Below are 20,670 nucleotides of genomic sequence, written 5' to 3'. Positions count from 1 at the left end.
GGGGGGAATTTAGACAGGGGATAATACAATAACCAAAGCAATTTTACTCCTCTCTCAGCGAGTATTATTTCCACATTATGAGGGAGTGACCGCAAGGAGTGACATTAGGCTATCACGCTTTTTTGTCAAATAATATGATGCTCTGCAATTACTATTTTGTTTAAAAAAATTATAACAAGAAGGCTCCTGTTCCAATTAAAACCTTCCCCATTTATTCTACAATAATATTTTATGACAATGGTGGGCAATTAAGTGCATATCTGACATCATTACGCACGGTAGGTGTCCCACAAAACATGTCATTAATACAGCAGGAAAAAAAAGACAAACTACACTATCAAGGACACAGATAGCAGTTATACTCATATTAATTTAAAAAAAAGTTATTTAATTTGTTTAAAACACAAACTCAGATTGGATTTACGTGTGGACTTATTTGACAGAGTTCTGGGATATAACTTCCAAATTAGTGAAAATTGTATTTGTAAAAATCCAATAAAGCCATTTGTATGAAGTGAGTTGGACTTCCCAGCATGGACACACCCAAACACCATTCTTTGGCATTCAGTCATTTCATAAATAAACACATCAGATCTTACACTCTAAAATCCAGGTATTGTAAAATTCTTATCAAGTCAACTCAGGTACACAAAACAAACATCAAACAGGCAAAGGCCAAAAAAACATAGATATAATATCAGACACTGTTTTTATAGGGCAGCTATTGTTCTGTCATAATATTTTAAGAAGACTTCAAAGGTAGTACATATATTATGACCATAGTGCCATAGTGCCTCTACTGCAGTCCACCAGTCCCTGACAGTGACAGACCATAGTGTAGACTCTTTCGTATTGAGTGTGTCAGGGGTCAGGTCCACCCCTGATGTGTGGTGATAGCAGTGGGAGGTTATGTGCAGTGCTTGACTTGGACTGGAATAGGTGCCGGTACTCATTTTGGGTTCCTGAACTGTTTATATTTAGTTGCAGGAGTTCCACAATACTTTCTAGTATCTACTAATATACTATAAGAGGTGCAGGAGCTCAAGCATTAGAATATTTTAGGTGCTAGTACTCAGCTCCAGTGAGCTCCTGCCCAAGTCAAGCACTGGCTATATATTATGTGTAAGGGTCAGGCGTGAGAGGGTCACCAGAGTGTATGTATGTGTGTGTCTGTGTGTTTGAGGGTCACCAGAGTGTATGTGAGAGGGTCACCAGAGTGAATGTGTGTTAGCAGAGCTGGCATGTCCGTCTCACAGGCCGCAGACTTTAGCATTGTCGGCCACATCACTAAGCAGCCCCGCACTCACTGGGATCTTCACGTTCCGTGGCCTGGGAGAACAGAGAGAGAACTGACTAGTAAGTGATTATCAGCCTCTTCATACTTAATATTTGAGTGGTATGAAAAAGTAGAAAGCAATATATGTAAATTGGCTATTAAAGAGAAAGCCCTGAATGAACTGTTCATATGATACTGATGGTCAACACCAGGCCGACAGCAGGGAAGATTTATTTGCATGAAAAGAAAGAAGAGCATTTGACTAATTAATAACAGGCCATTCCTCAGGCATGTATATACAAATGGAAGGAAACAAGCAGTTAAGTTAAACGTTAAGTTAAACGTCAACTAAATACACGTGTTTTATTCAAACTGAGATACAATATACATTTGCCTCTAATTTTGGTCTGAATTAAAGAAGAAATTAATAAATTATCAGACATGGGTGGAAGAGCCACTGTATTCTAAATCTGTCATATTGAAAAGTCTAAAAACACTGAATGTTTCTTTTGTGTCCCATATGGATGTATTAAAACTGTCTGTAACAATACATGACCAAATAAAACATTTTGTATTGATTGTACTGGTGACAGGCATTGATGATATCTTGATGTGAAAACCGTTGCTGCTGCACTGGGTGATAGGACTATAGATTGTTACGGCACCTCATTGCTGCGCTGTCCAGTTGTGAGTGTTCTGAGCGGACCTTCCTGCTGGGTCTCCCACACTCCGGAGGATTCCTCTTTCCCAGGACGTTGGCGTAGTTATATTCGGATGAAGGATGGGGGCCCATGTGGAAGTCTGCTGCAACACAAACAAAGCCAGTCATACAAAGCAAGTCATACACACACCTTGTCACAGTTCTAAGGATACTTCGGACATACAGACAGCAGGACCAGAGTAGGGAGAGCGTTGTTGACCTTGGAGCAAAGTTTGTGAGGCTGTAACATGGGATATGCACATTTCTAAAGTGCAAAGTGAGTGTCTCTTTTAAAATATTTCTTAGATATTTGTATATGTCTCTAGCAGAATGATGTAAAAATATATAAAAGTACATTATCTTACCAGTAAAGGGATAGGTGATCTGGCCGGTCATAATTCTTTCATCTTTCAGTTTTTTCTTGGCGTCTTTCGACGCTTTCCAGTTAATCAGGAACTGCCTGGACAACTCATTAATTTCCTTCTCATCAAGCTCGTCTATAAAAACAACATTATCATCGTCTACAATTAAATTACGTCCTGTGTGTTATAGAGGTGATATATTTTCTGTAATTGTAGAGAATTACGTAAAAGGCATTAGTTACTGAAACATCATATAATGTGAAATGCATAATAAAATTCCTATGATCATTAGGTGGATGTACACAACTATTTTCTCACTCAGGCATTTGCACACAGTTATCAGCCTGTCTCTGTACTTGGGTTTGTGGCACACAGGATTTCCACTCAAATCCATTCGATGCAGCTGAGGCCATTGGCTGAACACCAACTCTAAGTCCTAAATAGAATACAAGAAAAATACAGAGAAACTTACGTTTTACATAGTGTACTTACAAATGTAAAGGTGTCAGACACTATATTGCAGAGTCTCTGTACAGTCTTTACATGACAAAGTGTGGGAAACAAAATGGCACTTTAACCTTTGATGAAGTGAAAATGGAGCACTCAATAGTATCCATTTATAATGCGTCTACGGACTTACTTTCGACAATGATTAAGATGTCATATAATTAATGTAATCAAACAAACCACTCTCCAGTGGTAAAATCTTACTATCAACTAAAAAATGTAATACATAATTCAAAGGTAGCACTGCCAAGAGAAAAATCCAAGGGAAAAGGTGTAAACAACACATCAGCAGTTAATTTTTTTTTTTTTAACAATGGTGTTGTGTGACTAACAAGTTTTCCCTGCGGGCGCCTTCCACCGGCTCCTCTAGCGTGTTGCCTGTCCTGCAATGTATGTTTATCTAAAGGCACATTAATCCAAGCCTGGAAATATGTATACTCTCTGGACGCGCCTCTGATTGTTCATTGCCTTCCTGTCTCGGCCAAAGCGCTTCCACTTTTCCAGCCCGCGCTGCAATCAGTTCAGAGGGGACCCCTTCGGCGCGGCGCGCTCCCAGGCTTTGATAAATGATCGTGTCAGGGCTGTCACTCACAAGGGCCTTTGCGAGTAGCGGCTCAGCGCCAAATTGCATCCCCTGCGGGAGTGCGGAGACTAGAGCAGCCCGTACTGGACGAGCACTGCACGGCGCTAAACTGCTGGGCCCTGGTTTCTCACTGGACTTAATGATAGGCCAGTTATGAACCTGTATTTGACCAGCGATTAAATTAGTCCGTCCTCTCTGGTCCTCTCTGCCCCATGCCGTGTGAACGGCCTCGGTAGATACCAGCCCATTTGTCACCCTGGCTGACTGCCTGTCATAATATATTTTAAAAATCTATAATGCTTCCTCTTGATTCTGACCACACTGGGTTGAAGGCGGGATTGATCCTTCACGGTCCTGTCTTTGCAGGATCAATAATGGAAGAGGGGTTGTATAAATTAAAGGAGATATCCACTAAATATGAGAACATGAGAGCTCCCTCTGACACATGTACACCAATTACCTGCAAAAGGTTGCTCTGCTCAGTGGAATATCATTGTGTTGAGTGCCAATGTTACCCACGCTAACGGTGGGCTTCAATGCTGTGTCCCAAAGTGACATTATAGCATGGATGAAGAGACATCCTTTTAAAAAGAGTTCAACGATCTAGCCTTTCAGATCCACAGAGAGAGAAAAAGTATTTTCCTCAGAAGTGGAGTCACAGGAACGCACAGCAGGTCGTTTTTCAAGGTCAACACAGCGAACAGAAACCATATCTCTGCTTCAAATGAATCTCCCATCAAGTTTAGTGGTGCTGCTGGGGAGGCGGTATCAAATGCTGTACTCACAGAGAAAGAGGGAAAATCAGCCTCCTAAGGAAGGAGAGAAACTTGCGCTTGTTTAAAGCTGTCAGCGAGGGCAGTCCTAGGGGACCAGGCCACTGATTTGTTGAATAATTCTAACCTTGTGCGAGTTGCAGAGACTGTGAACCTCTGGCGGGATTTGCAGGATTTGGTTCTTTAGCACCCTGCTCTCCATATCATTTCACACATCACTTACAGAGAGCAGCGCTGCTATGTTCATGTTACCCTGATCTGCTTATAGTCCGCGTGTTGATTTGAATACACCCCGGCACACATCGCTTCTGTGATGTGGTGTGGGTTCTTTTTCGATCGCACGGTACGCTCACAGTTTACACTTTTGTCACGTAGGGTAAGAGTAGAGTAAGTAGTGACTGGTATTAGCTAACTCCATCTGTAGCAGTGCTTTCTTGAGGAAACGTAGGAGTTCTTACCTGCATGTCCTGTAGCTGGTTGTCTGCAGCAAAGAAATGTGTGAGTTTCTTTAGAATGGCGAGATCTCTGACATCATCTATGTTGTTCTTATTGATATTCAAGACACCTAGAGATTCCTGCAAAGATAAGTGAAACATTTGAAAAACTACTTAATAATATTTACAACCAGTATATATTATTGTCCCTTGAGTACGCCTGTAAAATGGTTCAACAGATTGCTTTGGTTCTATAATGGTTCTATTAAATACTGCTATTGAAATTTGATATTTGTCTTAGTTTCAGTTCCTTTAACTAGAGCTGTTGATAAAAAGCGGGAGCTTTTACATTTGCACTGCAATTTCTTTAATTATCAAAATAAACAAGAATGTGAGATTTGCAGTTTGTTTAACCAGAGTCTAAGGAGTAAACAGCCATGGTTGATCTGTGAGACCAGAAAGTGCCACAGAGCTCTCTTTGACATCATCAAACCCAGCACAATACCGCTTTTACAGGGACCACTGGCCTTATGGAAATCTGAGAGACCTTTGCCAGACAAGCACATAATGCAGGTCGTGAACATATATGGTCTTATTGCTCAAGAGGGTGGAAATGATGAGGTTACCAATACAGAGCAACGTGAGATCTATGGTGGAATCCTGGTGCATAACTTGCATTTCAGTTGTCAATTGTGGTGTGAAATGAGCTGAAACAATCTCCTTTACTATAGGATGTGGTTGGTGATGTAGTTGGTGTGTTAAGGCGTCTGCATACTAGGTTTGTCTTGCTCCTAGCCAAACTATACTTCTGGCCCCTCTTTGGACACTGTGTTAACTAACCTCCAGACGAGCTTCAATGCCATACAACTCTCCTTCCGTGGCCTCTAACTGCTCTTAAACGCAAGTAAAACTAAATGCATGCTATTCAATCGATCACTGCCCGCACCTGCTCGCCCGTCCAGCATCACTACTCTGGACGGCTCTGACTTAGAATACGTGGACAACTACAAATACCTAGGTGTCTGGTTAGACTGTAAACTCTCCTTCCAGACTCACATTAAGCATCTCCAATCCAAAATTAAATCTAGAATCGGCTTCCTATATCGCAACAAAGCATCCTTCACTCATGCTGCCAAACATACCCTCGTAAAACTGACCATCCTACCGATCCTCGACTTCGGTGATGTCATCTATAAAATAGCCTCCAACACTCTACTCAACAAACTGGATGCAGCCTATCACAGTGCCATCCGTTTTGTCACCAAAGCCCCATACACTACCCACCATTGCGACCTGTACGCTCTCGTTGGTTGGCCTTCACTTCATACTAGTCGCCAAACCCACTGGCTACAGGTTATCTACAAGTCTCTGCTAGGCAAAGCCCCGCCTTATCTCAGCTCACTGGTCACCATAGCAGCACCCACTCGTAGCACGCGCTTCAGCAGGTATATCTCACTGGTCACCCCCAAAGCTAATTCCTCCTTTGGTCGTCTTTCCTTCCAGTTCTTTGCTGCCAATGACTGGAACGAACTGCAAAAATCTCTGAAGCTGGAGACTCATATCTTCCTAACTAGCTTTAAGCACCAGCTGTCAGAGCAGCTCACAGATCACTGCACCTGTACATAGTCCATCTGTAAACAGCCCATCTATCTACCTACCTCATCCCCTACTGTATTTATTTATTTATCTTGCTCCTTTGCACCCCAGTATCTCTACTTGCACATTCATCTTCTGCACATCTACCATTCCAGTGTTTAATTGCTATATTGTAATTACTTCGCCACCATGGCCTGTTAATTGCCTTAACTTACCTAATTTGCACTCATTGTATATAGACTTTTTGTTTTCTTTTGTTCTACTGTATTATTGACTGTATGTTTTGTTTATTCCATGTGTAACTCTGTGTTATTGTATGTGTCGAATTGCTATGCTTTATCTTGGCCAGGTCGCAGTTGCAAATGGTAACTTGTTCTCAACTAGCCTACCTGGTTAAATAAAGGTGAAATAAAATAAATAAATAAATAGGCGAAGCAAACGTCTGTGCCTCGCATACTCCCTTAAAAATAAATTTGCTTGAAAAACAAGAAAAAAGTGCCAATATTACTTTTTGTGCCTTTTGAGATGGCTTAGCAACAACATACAGCTACACTTCCTCAAAATAGTCAGAATGGATCTAAGATAAATCAAGGAGTCTGTCTTAGTCGCGCAATTTTTCATCTAAGATGTTCGGTGCAGTATTTCTCAAGTGAAAAAGTGTGCATGAAAACTAGTAATCTCTCGTTGAATGACAACAAACACGTCATTGAAGAATCCCTACTGTTGCCCAATCACCAACGAAGGGACGTAGACTTCGGCTACCGAACGTTGGCTTGCCTCAAGAAAAAATGTTGTGTGCTCGAATAGCCGAAAAAACCCTGCCAAATGCTGCCGAACACAAAAACTAACATAACTGTCACAAAATGTATTTAGAATATATGCGCACACTGTTTAGACTGGGAAACATACAGTAAGTTTTAGTGTGTCTTACAGCGAGGGAGAGGAGAGTCCTGGGGTCAAAGAGCAGCTTCTCTCCACTGGGGAGTCTCTGGCCCTCCATGTGGAGCTCCTTCAGCTCCCCCAGCTCCTCTAACCCCTCCACCACCGTGATGCTGTTTCCCCCCAGGTACCTGATATGGCACAGAGAGAGACACACACACAAACGTAAGAGATATACACTCATGCACGCCAAGACAAAAACACGGGCGAATGGAGAAACATGGACACATGCACACAGACAGTCATAGACAGTTGAATATATCTCCAAAGTTTTACCACAGACATCATACATTTAAAGGGATACTTTGGGATTTAGTCAATTAAGCACTTTATCTACTTTCCCAGATATAGATGAACTTCTGGATTTTACCTTTTCGTCCAGTATGAAGGAATTTAGAGTTATTTTCACGAGCCAATGCTAAGTAGCGTTAGCGCAGTGACTGGAAGTCTACAGGAACAGCTAGCATGTTAGCTGTTGCCATAGACTTCCAGTCATTGCGCTAACACTAGTTAGAAATTGTGCTAACGCCAGTTAGCAACTTCCTTCAAACTGCACGTAGAGACATGAAAATGGTATCATCGAGTTCATCTATCGCCAGGGAAGTAGATAACGGGCCAATCATTGCCAACATCTCTAAATATCCATTTAAACTGGACAAGCTCCTACTCACAGTTTGGAAAGCTTCTGCAGGCTGGAGAGGTTATCTATATGAGTGATGTTGTTGTTCTGCATGTATAGGTGAGTGAGGTTGGAGGCAAAACCCAGGTTACAGATCTGGCTGATCTGATTGTCGTACAGGTAGAGGACTGTGAGGTTTCTGCACATGGAGAGATCGTCCTGCAACAAACAAAGAAGATATCCCTACTAGGGACGCACGATATATCGGTAAGCATATCGTAAACGGCCGATATTAGCTAAAAATGCCAACATCGGCCCGATGTCTAGTTTAACGCTGATGTGCAAAACCGATGTCAAAGCTGACGTGCATACCCATATAACATAGGTAGATGACGTAATGACTTGAAAATAAACCCTGATGAAGACAGCTTGCCTGTCGAAACGTTGGACATTCAATTTTTGCATCTGAGCTCTTAGAGTGTGCGGCTCTCCATTATTTTCAAGTGTTCCACTCCACTAGCCAGCACCTCGCCTAAATAGGTGTGCGTTTCTTTTTCCTCTAGATGACGTAATGACACCACAAGAAATACACAGCGCTACACAGAACAAAAGCAGAAAAATACTAAGCGAACACTTCCAACAACTAAACAAGTTCAAGTTGAGCAGTCATTTGAAAGACTAAGAACATTTCAGTGAGACAACACAAAGATGAAATCCATTAACGCCAACATAACGGAATTCATTGCCCTTGACAATCAACCGTTCTCTGTCGTGGATGATGTTGGCTTTCGCTGACTGGTCGAGCACTTCTGAGCCCCGGTACACAATACCAAGTAGGCGCTATTTTTCAGATGTTGCCCTACCAGAGTTACACAGCATTGTTGAAACGCACATCTATGAGCTACTTGCTATGGGCGTCACTGCTATTAGCTTCACGACTGACATTTGGATCAGCGATGGCAGCCCCATGAGCATGCTGAGTCAGACAGCACAGTGGGTGAACGAGGATTTCGTACTGAGGAGAGCCGTATTGCATGCTCAAGAATGTGCTGGTTCTCATTCCGCTGCTGCCATTTCAATGGCATTTGAGAACATGTTTAAAACTTGGAAACATGAACACACTCCTAGCGCCATTTGAACAACTGAGTCGAGAAATAAGCTAACCCTTTGTCATGACACTGAAACGCCTGCTCAACAAAACTGCAAACAGACCGTGGGGCTAACTTTACAAAAGTACTCGAGGCTGTGAACAAGCGATTTGGTGGCATTCTCTCTGAGCCTCTTTACCGTGTCGCCACCATGCTCAATGCTAGGTACAAGGACCGCTACTTCGATGCAGACACGAAACATGGTTTACGTGAAATGTTACAGACACAGCTGGACAAGATGGAAACAGACACAGTGACAGTGCGCACCGAGGAAGAGAGGCCACGTACAGAGCTGAAACTTCACTGCTTGACATGTATGATGAAATTCTGGTTGAGAATGAAACGACTGAACAAATGAACAACGAAACAGCACAGCAAGTAAGTGAAAGAAATAGGTCTTGATTATGTTTTACTGGTAATGGGACATACGTAAATTCCAACAAAATAACTTTTTGGTCAGTGTGTGTGTGTGTGTGTGTGTGTGTGTGTGTGTGTGTGTGTGTGTGTGTGTGTGTGTGTGTGTTTCAACTATTTAACTGTACTAGATTGCTTAAAAGGCCTCAAGGAAAATATTGGATATCGGTATCGGCCAAAAATGTCATATCGGTGCATTCCTAATCCCTACCATTAGAAGCTAAAAGAGAGAAGCACAGAAACAAAACATAGCTAGCCTATATTAATTTGGGTAACTGTAGTATGTCTTGTGATATAGTACTTACAATGTCCTCTATGTTCCTGTTGGAGAAGTTCAGGTGAGTGAGTTTCTTGAGGTACGTTGGGAGGGAGTAACTTCTCTTGTTTTTGAAATGGTTGCTGGATTTGGCAATCAGATCCATGGTGAGGCGGACCATGATGGCTCGTCACAGACACTGCTTCAGAGTGGAATCCTTTCCAGCTTCAGTCAAGCGCTCACAGAACAACCACCAGAAACATCTGAACAAGGGAAACACATGAACTAGCTGTCATTGGAGTTATGCCACGGAAAATGTCTGTCCTTTTCAAAAATATACACTGCTCAAAAAAATAAAGGGAACACTTAAACAACACAATGTAACTCCAAGTCAATCACACTTCTGTGAAATCAAACTGTCCACTTAGGAAGCAACACTGATTGACAATAAATTTCACATGCTGTTGTGCAAATGGAATAGACAACAGGTGGAAATTATAGGCAATTAGCAAGACACCCCCAATAAAGGAGTGGTTCTGCAGGTGGTGACCACAGACCACTTCTCAGTTCCTATGCTTCCTGGCTGATGTTTTGGTCACTTTTGAATGCTGCCGGTGCTTTCACTCTAGTGGTAGCATGAGACGGGGTCTACAACCCACACAAGTGGCTCAGGTAGTGCAGCTCATCCAGGATGGCACATCAATGCGAGCTGTGGCAAGAAGGTTTGCTGTGTCTGTCAGCGTAGTGTCCAGAGCATGGAGGCGCTACCAGGAGACAGGCCAGTACATCAGGAGACGTGGAGGAGGCCGTAGGAGGGCAACAACCCAGCAGCAGGACCGCTACCTCCGCCTTTGTGCAAGGAGGAGCAGGAGGAGCACTGCCAGAGCCCTGCAAAATGACCTCCAGCAGGCCACAAATGTGCATGTGTCTGCTCAAACGGTCAGAAACAGACTCCATGAGGGTGGTATGAGGGCCCGACGTCCACAGGTGGGGGTTGTGCTTACAGCCCAACACCGTGCAGGACGTTGGGCATTTGCCAGAGAACACCAAGAGTGGCAAATTTGCCACTGGCGCCCTGTGCTCTTCACAGATGAAAGCAGGTTCACACTGAGCACATGTGACAGACGTGACAGAGTCTGGAGACGCCGTGGAGAACGTTCTGCTGCCTGCAACATCCTCCAGCATGACCGGTTTGGCGGTGGGTCAGTCATGGTGTGGGGTGGCATTTCTTTGGGGGGCCGCACAGCCCTCCATGTACTCGCCAGAGGTAGCCTGACTGCCATTAGGTACCGAGATGAGATCCTCAGACCCCTTGTGAGACCATATGCTGGTGCGGTTGGCCCTGGGTTCCTCCTAATGCAAGACAATGCTAGACCTCATGTGGCTGGAGTGTCAGCAGTTCCTGCAAGAGGAAGGCATTGATGCTATGGACTGGCCCACCCATTCCCCAGACCTGAATCCAATTGAGCACATCTGGGACATCATGTCTCACTCCATCCACCACAGACTGTCCAGGAATTGGCGGATGCTTTAGTCCAGGTCTGGGAGGAGATCCCTCAGGAGACCATCCGCCACCTCATCAGGAGCATGCCCAGGCATTGTAGGGAGGCCACACACACTACTGAGCCTCATTTTGACTTGTTTTAAGGACATTACATCAAAGTTGGATCAGCCTGTAGTGTGGTTTTCCACTTTAATTTTGAGTGTGACCTCAAATCCAGACCTCCATGGGTTGATCAATTTGATTTCCATTGATAATTTGTGTGATTTTGTTGTCAGTACATTCAACTATGTAAAGAAAAAAGTATTTAATAAGAATATTTCATTCATTCAGATCTAGGATGTGTTATTTTAGTGTTCCCTTTATTTTTTTGAGCAGTGTATATTTCCTCAATGAAATATTTGTGATATTAGGTGCTCATTGAAGTAAAGTGGAATATAGCTATGCCTAAATGAAACTGAATGTGTATAAAAGGAAGCTGATAGCATTTGTCAAAGTCAGCACCGGTAACTGCTGCTAAAAGCATTAGCTGGTCATTTTTATTCTCACAACTGGCTTTACACCAGAAATGAAGGATGAGAGGTGCAAAGGTGGGATGGGCACTCAATTTGTGGCAATTAGGTCCATCTATTCCTCAAGCAGGCCATCTATTCCACAAGGAGGCCATCTATTCCTCAAGCAGGCCATCTATTACCCAAGCAGGCCTTCTATTCCCCAAGCAGGCCATCTATTCCTCAAGCAGGCCATCTATTCCTCAAGCAGGCCATCTATTCCTCAAGCAGGCCATCTATTCCTCAAGCAGGCCATCTATTCCTCAAGCAGGCCATCTATTCCTCAAGCAGGCCATCTATTCCCCAAGCAGGCCATCTATTCCTCAAAGTGTTCATCTATTCCCCAAGCAGGCCATCTATTCCTCAGACCATCTATTCCTCAAGCAGGCCATCTATTCCTCAAGCAGGCCATCTAAACAAGACTTTATTCCTTTTCCTCTCTGCCTCAGTTCCAGTGGCATGAACACATGCCTCAGTTCCAGTGGTATGCACACATGCCTCAGTTCCAGTGGTATGAACACATGTCTCAGTTCCAGTGGTATGAACACATGCCTCAGTTCCAGTGGTATGCACACATGCCTCAGTTCCAGTGGTATGAACACGTCTCAGTTCCAGTGGTATGAACACATGCCTCAGTTTCAGTGGTATGCACACATGCCTCAGTTCCAGTGGTATGCACACATGTCTCAGTTCCAGTGGTATGCACACATGCCTTAGTTCCAGTGGTATGCACACACTTATGTTGAGAGAGAAATAAACACACACACAGATCTGAATGTGACAGCAAGTCTTTTCTAAACTTGATCCCTGATCGATTGAGATGAGATCTCCACTGTGCAGCTGCAAGGTCAGTGAAGCCCTCGGGACTGGACGGACAGCAGTTAATCACGTTCAAAACAACTGGCACAAGCAGCAGTTAACTTACAAGATAAACACAAAGTCGCATACATAAATGCTCTGTAGCAACTAACGTTAGCTAACTAGCTAACTATTACTACTACTGTTACTAGTACTGTAGATAACGGTAGACATAAACAACAAACTAGCAAGGCAACTAACTTTAGCCTTTCAACAAAGCTGTCAGCGCTAGCCAGCCAAAAAATAGTCTTTCAAAATACATACAAATCTACCTACCACTGTAGTATATGCACGTGTCCTTGTAATTTGATGATAAAAGAGACTAATGCTAAAGATGCGGGGTGAGATGAGGTGAAAGTTTACACTCGTGTGTGGATATCCTTGTTGGGAATGGTTGCCATGGGAATAACACAGATGAGCGTGCAGACTGCGCAGCTCATCTGCATACTTTTCTATGCAATAAAAATATATTTTATGCAGATACTGTTACTTTCCTTTCTCTACTATATTGGAATAGTAACAGATTGCTTACTAGTACGCTAATTAACAACCACGGATTTATTTGAGTTTTTCGAGCATGAGCTGTTTGACACTTGTGTAAACCATTGACACAGTTTGTAATCAAATTGTGCACCATGTGCAGTAGCAGTCAGAAAGATAGAATGCTATTCTGCTCATTACTAATTACTTACAATGGTTGCCTGTATACACGCATGTAATTCTTGTCAACGCTCTGTTATATTTAACTACAAAAACTTTTTTCCCCCGATTATGACAGTTATGTGAAAAATGACCAAAACACAGGCCGTTATTAATGTGAAAAAAAATTACCATGCCCCAAAACTTGAGGATATAAATTAATTTCCTTTTTTTTTTATAGTACATTTCAGTTAAAAATGAACCCAAACGTAACTGGATCTAGAACAAACATAGGAATTCACAAAGGAAGTGGTAGATGAATTACATGGTTTTGGCAGAAATTAATTGGCTGTGCAGTGCATTACATTATTGCTGCAGTCAGCATTCAGGTAAGAAAACAAAACATTTCCTTTAGATTGTTCATTTCTCTGTGAACCACAGTTTTTTGCCATTTGTATCTAGATCTTCCAAATTGTTATATATGCATCCAAAATATTTGTGAATTGGATTGCATTTCACACTTAATTACCTTTGGGCCATACTTTTCTGGCTGAGTATATAAAAATAAATATTGGATAAATATAGAGAAAGCCAGAATCAAACAAGCTAAATTCCATTCAGCACTTTTCCTTTCTTCAGAAATAGCCAGAAAACAATTCCATTCAAACACCATAAATCATGTAGTATTTTATGTACCTTTCTAATGATCAGCTACTTGTGTGGTATTGACCTCTGAAATAAAAACTGTTTTGCCTTTTCAGTGGTGAAATGTAAAACATTTTATGTCCATGATCCAGGATTATATGACGTCAAAGGTTAAATAAAGATCAAAGAGTGTGGAAGATGTCAAACAGACAGAAAGGCAGACAGACATACACACATAAACAGTAAAACAGAGTGAATTTAGTAACGATCTTGCAGCTACCCCTGAGGTCAGGTCTCTATTGCCTGCAGACTTGTACATCAGGTAACCCAACACCATGTTTATCAGTTTCTCCAACTTTCTGGGCTGAATGCTGTCCCACTTCTCCCCAGCCAAGATCACATTGCTCCCAGTAATAATGCGTATAACGCGCCAAGCAGGCCGGGGTCACAGTGCGATTGGCTCAGTAAGTTTCAGCAGTGACCCGTGCATTGTTATATAATGTCAGGGCCCGGGCTTCCTGCGACTGAATGACTTGCCTCCACTTATGCATGCAGAGCACTTGGCAGGGAGGAAATGTAGAGCTATGGGCCCTTATTTCCCCCCCAAACATAGCTCCCCTTTAGGGCAACCAGTGAAGTCCAACCCCCTTCACTACACCATGCTTGTTGATCGTGTTCTGAGATCCAAAGTAAACAGGGCCTATAAGGGCCTAGTGATAAATATCTATTCATCTTTAGCCTTATCAATCCTCTGTTCTCAGACCTACAGTTAGTTTTTTAAAACAGGATTACATCACCCCTGTTTATTATTCCAATTAATTTTCAATTAATTCACCAAATTAGGTGGAATTTCACTGTTTCATGGACGATTTGGATAATAGGAAGCATATTTAATGTATGCTTAATGAAAATAAATGTAACTTACATTGCAATAGTATTGAATGCTTGGCTTTCATTGGAATTCACATTTACTAGTTTCCACTGTTGCATAGAAATGTTCATCTGGTGTTGATTATAAGATTTACATGCAGGCCTAAGTCCAATGCGTTCAGTACGGAACACTGGTCTTATATTTAAATGATCATTTTACAAACCTTGCATTAGGTAAAACCATTACTAAGAAAGCACATTCCATATACTCGTAGAGCATCTAGCCATAACAGTATTTAGCTCTTACAGTAACAGTACTGTAATACACTTAAAGGTTTGGCAAAACCACTAGCTACAGTGGATTCAATGGACCATGTGAGGGGAAAGCCAATTGTTCACTTGTTAATTCCAAAATTCACAAATTGCATTAAACACTATTCAATAAGTGTCCTCTTTCTGAAACACCACATTAGGATACACACCTCACCTACTATAATAATGTAAAAAGAAAATCATTACAAGAATTGGTGCCGAAGCCCATGTACATGACAAAATGCAGACCCATTCAATGTGCCCCAAATATGGTTCCGTGCCTCTGCAATGCATCAAAAATATACATTCCACCAGTACAATACTACAAGAAAAAAAGTATTATTACATGAAACTGTGCCAGGGCTGCTATGTGTAAGGAAAGGCAGACTGAGTGTCTGCTTCGATGAAGAGCAGACGGGTTGCGTGAATAGACTCGTGTGCACGGCTCCTGTTTCTGTGCGGCGGCGCAGCTTGACGACTCCGTCACCCTGAAGGACTGTGTACCATTGAGACAACCTGCACCGAGAGCCACTCCGCGGAGATATCTCGACCATGCCAGCCAGTGTTTACGTTTGAGCCGATACAGCGGCTTGAGTTTGTTGTTACATTATATAATGCTATGATTGGCCAGAGTTGAAATGACTGGCTAACTGGTTGTAGATTTTGTAATGGAGAAATATATAACCATGGTCTTTGTTAAAGTGTTAGGTTGTACTCTACTCCAGCCAATGCCAAACAGCCATGGGACATGACAATGCAACAGCACTGTGTCATGCTGAACCCAATGGAGCATACCGTTCAAATGTCTGCAAGCATTCAAAAATAAGAAATCTACATTATTTAGTGTACGCTTAATGAAAAGCAATTTCAGTTAAAACAATATGGTTCATCAACCTCAGGAATACTTCACTGAAAACTTTAGTCAAGGAAATAAATCTCGAACGTAGATAGACTTTAAACGCCACTATTTATTTACGTACACACATAAGTTGAGATCAATCATTCACTAACTTTCTTCAGATAATAAGTGACAGATCATTCTGCTAACAAGAATCTAAATGCTAAACATACACAGTAATACACACACGAGGGGTGAACTCGACTTGGGCCCGTTTTGGGCTTAGTTGGCAGACGTGTTGATTTGATTGAAGAGCTTATCCTTGATGACTTGAGACATCAGACCATGGATCGCCTCAATGGTCGTCTTGCAGCTAGAATAGCCAGGGGAAAAAAGGAAAGTGAAGTTTTGCTCTGGACATGAAGAGGTGACAAAGATGCCTAATCAATCAACAGACCGGTCAGATTAATAAACAGACAGGTGTTGCATTCACGGGAGAAACTCAAGAAATCCCAGCTATTGTATAAATAAGCAGCCACTGATTAGTTAGGTAGGACATGCCATCAGCTAAAAAAGTAACTAATCATTCTTATCACATCTACACACAAATAATGTGTGATCAAAATGGTTACAAAACATATCGTAATAATAGGGATATTGGATAATTTAAAGGCCTAAGCACACCACAGAGATTTAGATTTTCCATTGATGGCATTCATCAGACAATAACATAAGATAGATTAATGACAATTGATTTCACTTTGTCAGCTGTTTATTTCACTACTGTGGAGTTTAACAGCATCTCAAATTGGTTTACAGTTTTCAATAATATCAGCAATCATCAAACAGTAAATGACGAATTATCAACAATCCAGTCAGTCAGTCAATACCTCCGCCTAAACAAAACATACGGTGATGTATGCTTCTATGTCAACAAACTATTGACCATGAAAATATTAGAGAATCACGCTATGAATCAATCACTAAATAACCCGAGGTCTGGTACTGAATGCCAAATCAATAAGTTAGCCAAAATGCCTAATAAACATGATCTAAACTGTGTTGCCTTACCTGTCTCGTGTAGCTTTGGCCAGTTTGTCCTCAGACTTCCTGTCGTGTGTGTCCAGACCCAGCATGAAGCTTCCTCTTCCCAGCTGAGCCTCCGACTGCTCCAGCTTCTCAGACAGGTCAAACACCTGGCCTGTGGTGTATTCTGAGTTCTGCGGACACAAGGTCACACACATTGGATTATGTACCTATGTTATATTGTCATGTAGCATGATCAGACGAAAGTATACAATTAGGTTAATCAAAGTGCGTGGAAGCAGTAGCCTATATACTGGTCCGTGTGTGGGCTTTCTTTCTTTCCACACACACACCTTTACCAGGGAGAATGTTCATGCACATTTTCACCAGCACCTATTTTCTTCACCGCTACTGAGACATTCAATACAAGTATGCCGAACTTGATAAAGGCTTAAATGGCTTGCCAAGTCGCAGTGAAAAGGGTTCGTGAAAAGGTTTGCCTAAGGTGAGGCCGTGTTTTCCACGGAGCAGGTAATTAGGAGACAATGACAGGGGCCCAGACTGTGGTAACAGTGTAGTCACTGACAAAGCCCTTCGCCAATGGAGCAGCCAATTCCTGACAACTAGTCAATCCATCTTAATCCAGAATGCCCAGAGTGCACTGTTTGGATAGTCTGTTGCCTTTAGACTGTTTAGCCAGAGCGGCGGCATCCACAATGGGAATTCACTGGGGCTTTCAATCTCTAGAATGTACTGGCAATAAGGGAGATGATCCATAGTGAACCACAGCGACATCTGTGTCACATCTCCAACGCATGGATTATTTGTTTGCAGGTTAACGTGGTGGCCTCAGTCATATTAATTAACCCATGTTTGTAAATCTGTTTACAGACTTTAAAAAAAACATAAAATGGCTATTAATAACAATCTAAATAAACAGAGGGATTTTTATTCATATGCAAGACCTCTACTTCAACTGACCCTTGATTCTGCATTGAATTGTTAGATATCTCATTGTAAAGTGTTCTTGAACATTGCTTGATATAGAGTTATATTCCAAACACTTACCGTCAGAAGACTTGAAGAGCTCAGAGTGTTGACCCAGTATTTATTCCAGAGGAGCTCCAGTAATTTCCGGTCGAGGGAAGACTTGAAATAAGTCACCTCCAGGGCATAATACCTAAACAAATTACACAATGTCAATTAAATGAAGAATATATTACCTTTTTATTTGTTATAGGCTACATCAACCTAAACACGTTTTTATTTGAAGTAATTTGTCATGGTTATACATAGACAATTTGCAAGATGATGCTTAAGATAATTTGTGTGCCTAAACATTCTGCCAGTTAAATGTCCAACAGGACTCACTGTTTGCAGTGCACACCGAAGTCTTCAATCTTGTTCAGGGGAATGGTCTGATACTCAGAGGGTCCTTCATCAGGAGGTTTGTAACCCTGAAAACACAGACAATTATTAGACTCATTGATAAATTGATATTTAGAGAGAGGAAATGTGGTCTTAAAATATTAGCCCCATTTGATAGACACTCAGCTATCCATTAAGGAATTAGCCAATTAAGGAATGGAGACAATTAACACAAGATTGACAATTAATCATAATATTATTTGATACAAGATACAAGAAAATCTTAAAAATAAGTGTTCCATGTTGTATGGGTAATAAATACTGTACAAAAATGATATATTATGTATTTATGAGTGGAATATTTTTTGCAGTAATTTTGTACCCAACTTGTCTAATGTAATACAGATAAAGACTGAAATAATTGCAATAAACACATTTTACTCCTTACTTTGGGATATGTTCTGAAGGCGCCAAGATTGACTTTCCCTGCAGATATGGTGCGAGTGGGGTCAATCTGGGAGGGAAACAGATACAGTAGAACAGGAAAATGCATTCTGAGGTCAGACAGTCTCTAGAGATCACCCCAAGCCGGCCACCAGGTGTGAAGTTTTTTTCTTAACTACTGCTGCCAGTGTATTCAAAGTACACACTTAATTACCCTATGCCCTTGGGACTGGAGCACTGCGAATCCAATCAAGTGCAAATAGCATCTACAGTTACAAAAGCCAAATATTTGCCCGTGCCTCTTGGTGAACGACTACCATACATCAACAACCACTAAAGGAATGCCTAAACCTGATTGCACCCCTCTCAGTTACTCATGCATGACTTTGTACCCGCAAATTCAAAAAGAAAACCAAAGTACTGTATTTAGGAAAGGAAATGGAAATTCAAACATGGGTATTTTGCAGGTATTGAGCTATTGAACTATGGGCTAAGGTTGATCTTTCACTGTACTCACCACCACTGCCACAAAGGGCTCTTGAAACTGCTGGTTGAGCATCTGAGTGCTGACATCGATACCTGACAACCAGCAGCCGTAGCCTGGATGACTGTGGTACCAGCCAATGGCGTTCTCCAGCCGACCAACCTGACAGTTCACAAATGGCATCAGCATCAAGTCAATGAAGAGAGTGTCCATTAAGAGATAATGGACACTATGTTGAACCTATGTTACCCTTGTGATAAACAGTTCTCACTAAAATATAATATGTTTTATCAATCCTTTTCTGCAACATTGAGGACAAGAAACATGTCCCTCCCTTCCAGGAGTCAGTCATATTACCTGTTTGGCATTCTCAATGTAGGCAGCCATGTATTCATAAGCCGCAGCCTGCGCGTTGACCCGGGTCTCTGTGCCCTCCACTGGTAAGGCAAAGCTGTCCATGATGTTCATGGTCTCCCCGTCCACTTTCCCCAGCATCAGTCCCATCACCTCTAGGTTGCCCCCGGACCTGGCGTGCATCACCATTTTCAGCAGCGCCAGAGCAGAGATCTTGCAGTACTTAAAGTATTGATGACTACGGGACAGCAATCATAGTAGTGTGAATTATGGATAAGGAATAATGACATGCATTTGTTACTGCCAGTTCAGCTAGCTAGCTAGCATTAGCAGCTAGCTAGCAATGTAGGGAGAATTCCCGTTGTTGAAATGCTAACTAGCTAGCCAATTTAGCTAGCAGCTAGCTGGTCAAGCTACGTTAACTCAGTCCAACAATGAACTAGCAAACAGTTGCAAAGAAAAGCAACTGACGATCTATAAAAATGTATACTTACTCCTTTGTCCATGGCTTCGCAGCAAGGATTTCTTGTTGTTGTTTTTTGTCATATTTATAGATTTCATCTATGCTCTGAACTTCCTGCATACTGTTTTGTAGCTCCCATGTTTTCTGTGCCATGCTACTCCCTGCCATTTTGACAAACTAGTTTCACTACCTCTCTCAAATATAAAGTAATACCAGAGAAAAAAGGTAGATAGAACTAGAGTGCTATCAAACGCTGAATAAAAAAACCTCTAGCTAGTTAATTATAACATAATAAAAAACCGGTATCCCTTGCTCATCTTTACTTGTTCAGGGAGCCATGACACTGGTCTGTACCATGCTGTGGGAAAGGAGGACATACACGTTTTAAAATATAAAATATTAGGTGAACGTATTATTTTTGTTCAGTTCATGACTATAGCTACATAGAAAACTATCATATTAACCCAGAAATGCATGGCATTTAACAAATAAACTCATGATTTTATTCACCAACAGCTCAAAAAAACACCCATTGACGTGATGGTTTAGTCCAAACAACACAGCAGACGACGTGATACAAATCGAAATACTGACATCTTCTGGGGAATGTTTGAAATGCAGACCCTTTTTACTGATTTGTTATTTAGAAACAAAGTAATTAGTACATTTAATTTAGATTTGAAAGCCAAATAATGTCAATGTGTTGGTAT

General features: G+C 41.7%; 2 protein-coding genes across 4 annotated transcripts; both read right to left on the bottom strand.

Annotated features, from left to right (window-relative positions):
- Positions 1 to 195: 195 nt before the first annotated feature.
- LOC139583413 (protein phosphatase 1 regulatory subunit 42-like) lies at positions 196 to 12,907 on the bottom strand. Of its 3 annotated transcripts, none has more exons than XM_071414474.1 (9): positions 12,794 to 12,907; positions 9,657 to 9,870; positions 7,842 to 8,008; positions 7,163 to 7,301; positions 4,660 to 4,776; positions 2,657 to 2,774; positions 2,342 to 2,473; positions 1,942 to 2,080; positions 196 to 1,329 (listed from the first exon to the last, which is right to left on the bottom strand). In XM_071414474.1, exons 2-9 carry the CDS (start codon positions 9,786 to 9,788, stop codon positions 1,251 to 1,253), a joined length of 1,023 nt encoding a protein of 340 aa, XP_071270575.1. In that variant the 5' UTR covers positions 9,789 to 9,870; positions 12,794 to 12,907; the 3' UTR covers positions 196 to 1,250. The 3 variants fall into 3 exon arrangements, with proteins under 3 accessions (XP_071270575.1, XP_071270576.1, XP_071270577.1); XM_071414475.1 differs by having other exon boundaries at positions 1,942 to 2,077; XM_071414476.1 differs by lacking the exon at positions 12,794 to 12,907 and having other exon boundaries at positions 7,842 to 8,035; positions 9,657 to 9,765.
- Positions 12,908 to 15,933: 3,026 nt separating this feature from the next.
- LOC139583412 (COP9 signalosome complex subunit 5) lies at positions 15,934 to 20,325 on the bottom strand. The gene is made up of 8 exons (XM_071414473.1): positions 19,992 to 20,325; positions 19,501 to 19,735; positions 19,177 to 19,305; positions 18,664 to 18,729; positions 18,219 to 18,304; positions 17,916 to 18,027; positions 16,893 to 17,041; positions 15,934 to 16,194 (listed from the first exon to the last, which is right to left on the bottom strand). Exons 1-8 carry the CDS (start codon positions 20,126 to 20,128, stop codon positions 16,104 to 16,106), a joined length of 1,005 nt encoding a protein of 334 aa, XP_071270574.1. The 5' UTR covers positions 20,129 to 20,325; the 3' UTR covers positions 15,934 to 16,103.
- Positions 20,326 to 20,670: the final 345 nt, after the last annotated feature.

Source organism: Salvelinus alpinus, chromosome 8 (genome assembly GCF_045679555.1).
Source record: "Salvelinus alpinus chromosome 8, SLU_Salpinus.1, whole genome shotgun sequence".
NCBI classification, from domain to species: Eukaryota; Metazoa; Chordata; class Actinopteri; order Salmoniformes; family Salmonidae; genus Salvelinus; species Salvelinus alpinus.
This window is presented reverse-complemented; position numbering and strand designations above follow the sequence as displayed.